General features: G+C 48.5%; 1 protein-coding gene across 1 annotated transcript in view; it reads left to right on the top strand.

The window, feature by feature from the left end:
- Positions 1 to 453: 453 nt before the first annotated feature.
- Positions 454 to 1,861, top strand: part of STMND1 (stathmin domain containing 1) — an 86,413-nt gene continuing 85,005 nt past the window's right edge. Inside the window, exon 1 of the mRNA XM_007952305.1 lies at positions 454 to 534. Within this exon, the coding sequence (XP_007950496.1) occupies positions 454 to 534 (81 nt within the window). The remainder of the gene's footprint in view (positions 535 to 1,861) is intronic.

Raw genomic sequence — 1,861 nt, forward strand, 5'->3', positions numbered from 1 at the left:
CCAATGGTGCCTTACCAAAATGAAGTCTCCGCAGGATGCCTAAGACTGCTGTACTTTTAAAAGGAACTCAGTCAACCATCGTACTCTCCCTTCTCTTCGCTCTGGAGAGGCATGGAATTTGCATCACAGTTGTGATTTAGACGCCTTCAGCTTCTTAGTTTTCAGTTACAAAAGTTCCATCGTCTCCCAGGTCCCAGGTCAGAGTGGTTTGGTGTTTTTACTATTTATTATTGCTTTGTTGTGGCAACAGTTCCCGGCAACTGTCTAAATGCTCAGCGCCTCCTGCCTAGCCTTTAAGTGCGGAAGGTGATAGCGGAGGGAGCCGCTGGAGCCCAAGGGCACAGGATAGCGGGGATATACCAGAGTAGGGGGCGCAGGACCCTAACAGCGGAGGGACACACGGCGAAACCCGACAGAGGCGCAACGCGCCGCGCACGGCGCGCCGCGCGCAGGATGGGTTGTGGACCTTCCCAACCTGTGGAAGAGCAGAGACGCGTTCCTACGCCCAGGAAGGGCTGGGAGAAGGAGGTCAAGGTAAAAAAAAAAAAAAAAAAAAAACCCTAAACAAACAAGCTTATGCCAGCTTTTTACTATCCGTTTGCCTGGGAGGCCTTGGGTTTCCCAGTCTTGGGGTCGGGCTGGAACTAGTTGGAGCAGAGCCCCCTGGGACCTAGCCCACCTAGTGAGTGGGTTGTTAGATGGGGCAGCAAAGGGACACCTCTGTTTGTCCAGAGATTAGCTGCTGCCATAATCGGGTATTCGCGCAGCTGTGGACTAGCTCTAAGAGCTTGGTGTGTTTAATAAGCCTACTAAGGTGGTCCACCCTAGGACAGAGAACTGTTCTATGTGGCGCTGGGGTTGGCTGTGATTCTCAGGGGCAAGTAGGAGTTCCTGGGAGCTGCCATATATTGTTGACTTCCGGAAACTCCTTTGGGAGTTACCTAGAACTGGGAGAGATCTTAGAAGCCATCTGGCTGAGCTCTCTTGCTTCACAGATGAGGACTCTTGAGACCTAGAGAAGTGGGCACCTTATCAGAAGCTGCACAGCTTGTTTGGGACAGAGCTGGGGATAGCATCTAGTTTTCTAGAGTCTTATTCCAGAGCTCAGGGTTGTGTTCCCTGGTTGTCCCTTCTGCAGATTTATCCGGGATTCCCCCCCCCCCAGGGTGGGGAGTAGAGGGAATGGGTTGATAGAGGCAGAAATTAGATTCAAGATTTCTTTCCAACCTCACCACTATAAAGATTGCACAATCTCAAATAGGAAGCAATAAGGGTCCCTTCCAGAGACATTACCCGAGAATAGGGTTAGCAGTCGCCATCAATCACCTATGACTCCTGGCAACCCCACGTGTGTCAGAGTAGGACTCTACTCCACAGGGTTTTCAATAGCTGAATTTTTAAAACTAGACTGCTAGGCCTTTTCTTCTGAGATGCTTCTGGGTGTACCTGAGCCTTTAACGTTTTGGGACTCCAAAAATAGAGTTAATTCATCATGGAAATCAGGACACTTTTGAGAGTGAACGAGTACACTATTAATAAATTTTCCCAGGCAGTCTGACATAAGCCTAAACTGTTCTTGGCCAAGCAGGACCTAGGACCACTCTACCAAAAGGGTGTGTTGGGACTTACTGTTAAAAAAGCACCCATTTTCTCTGAACAGGCATTGTGCAAGGCACTATTAGGTGCAAATTTGAAACCTACTATGTGTGAAGTATGTCTGTTTTGCTTTTGCAATACATTAAAAAGACAAACGAGTCTACTAATGGAAGATGGCAGACTAGGCAGAAGGATTGCACAGACCCTCTTCAACAAAGAAAAGGGAAACCAATTAATACAGACACAGAAGATAATCTTGGACCCC

Source organism: Orycteropus afer, unplaced genomic scaffold, assembly GCF_000298275.1.
Source record: "Orycteropus afer afer isolate SDZICR_OR568_19922 unplaced genomic scaffold, OryAfe1.0 scaffold00012, whole genome shotgun sequence".
Taxonomy (NCBI): domain Eukaryota; kingdom Metazoa; phylum Chordata; class Mammalia; order Tubulidentata; family Orycteropodidae; genus Orycteropus; species Orycteropus afer.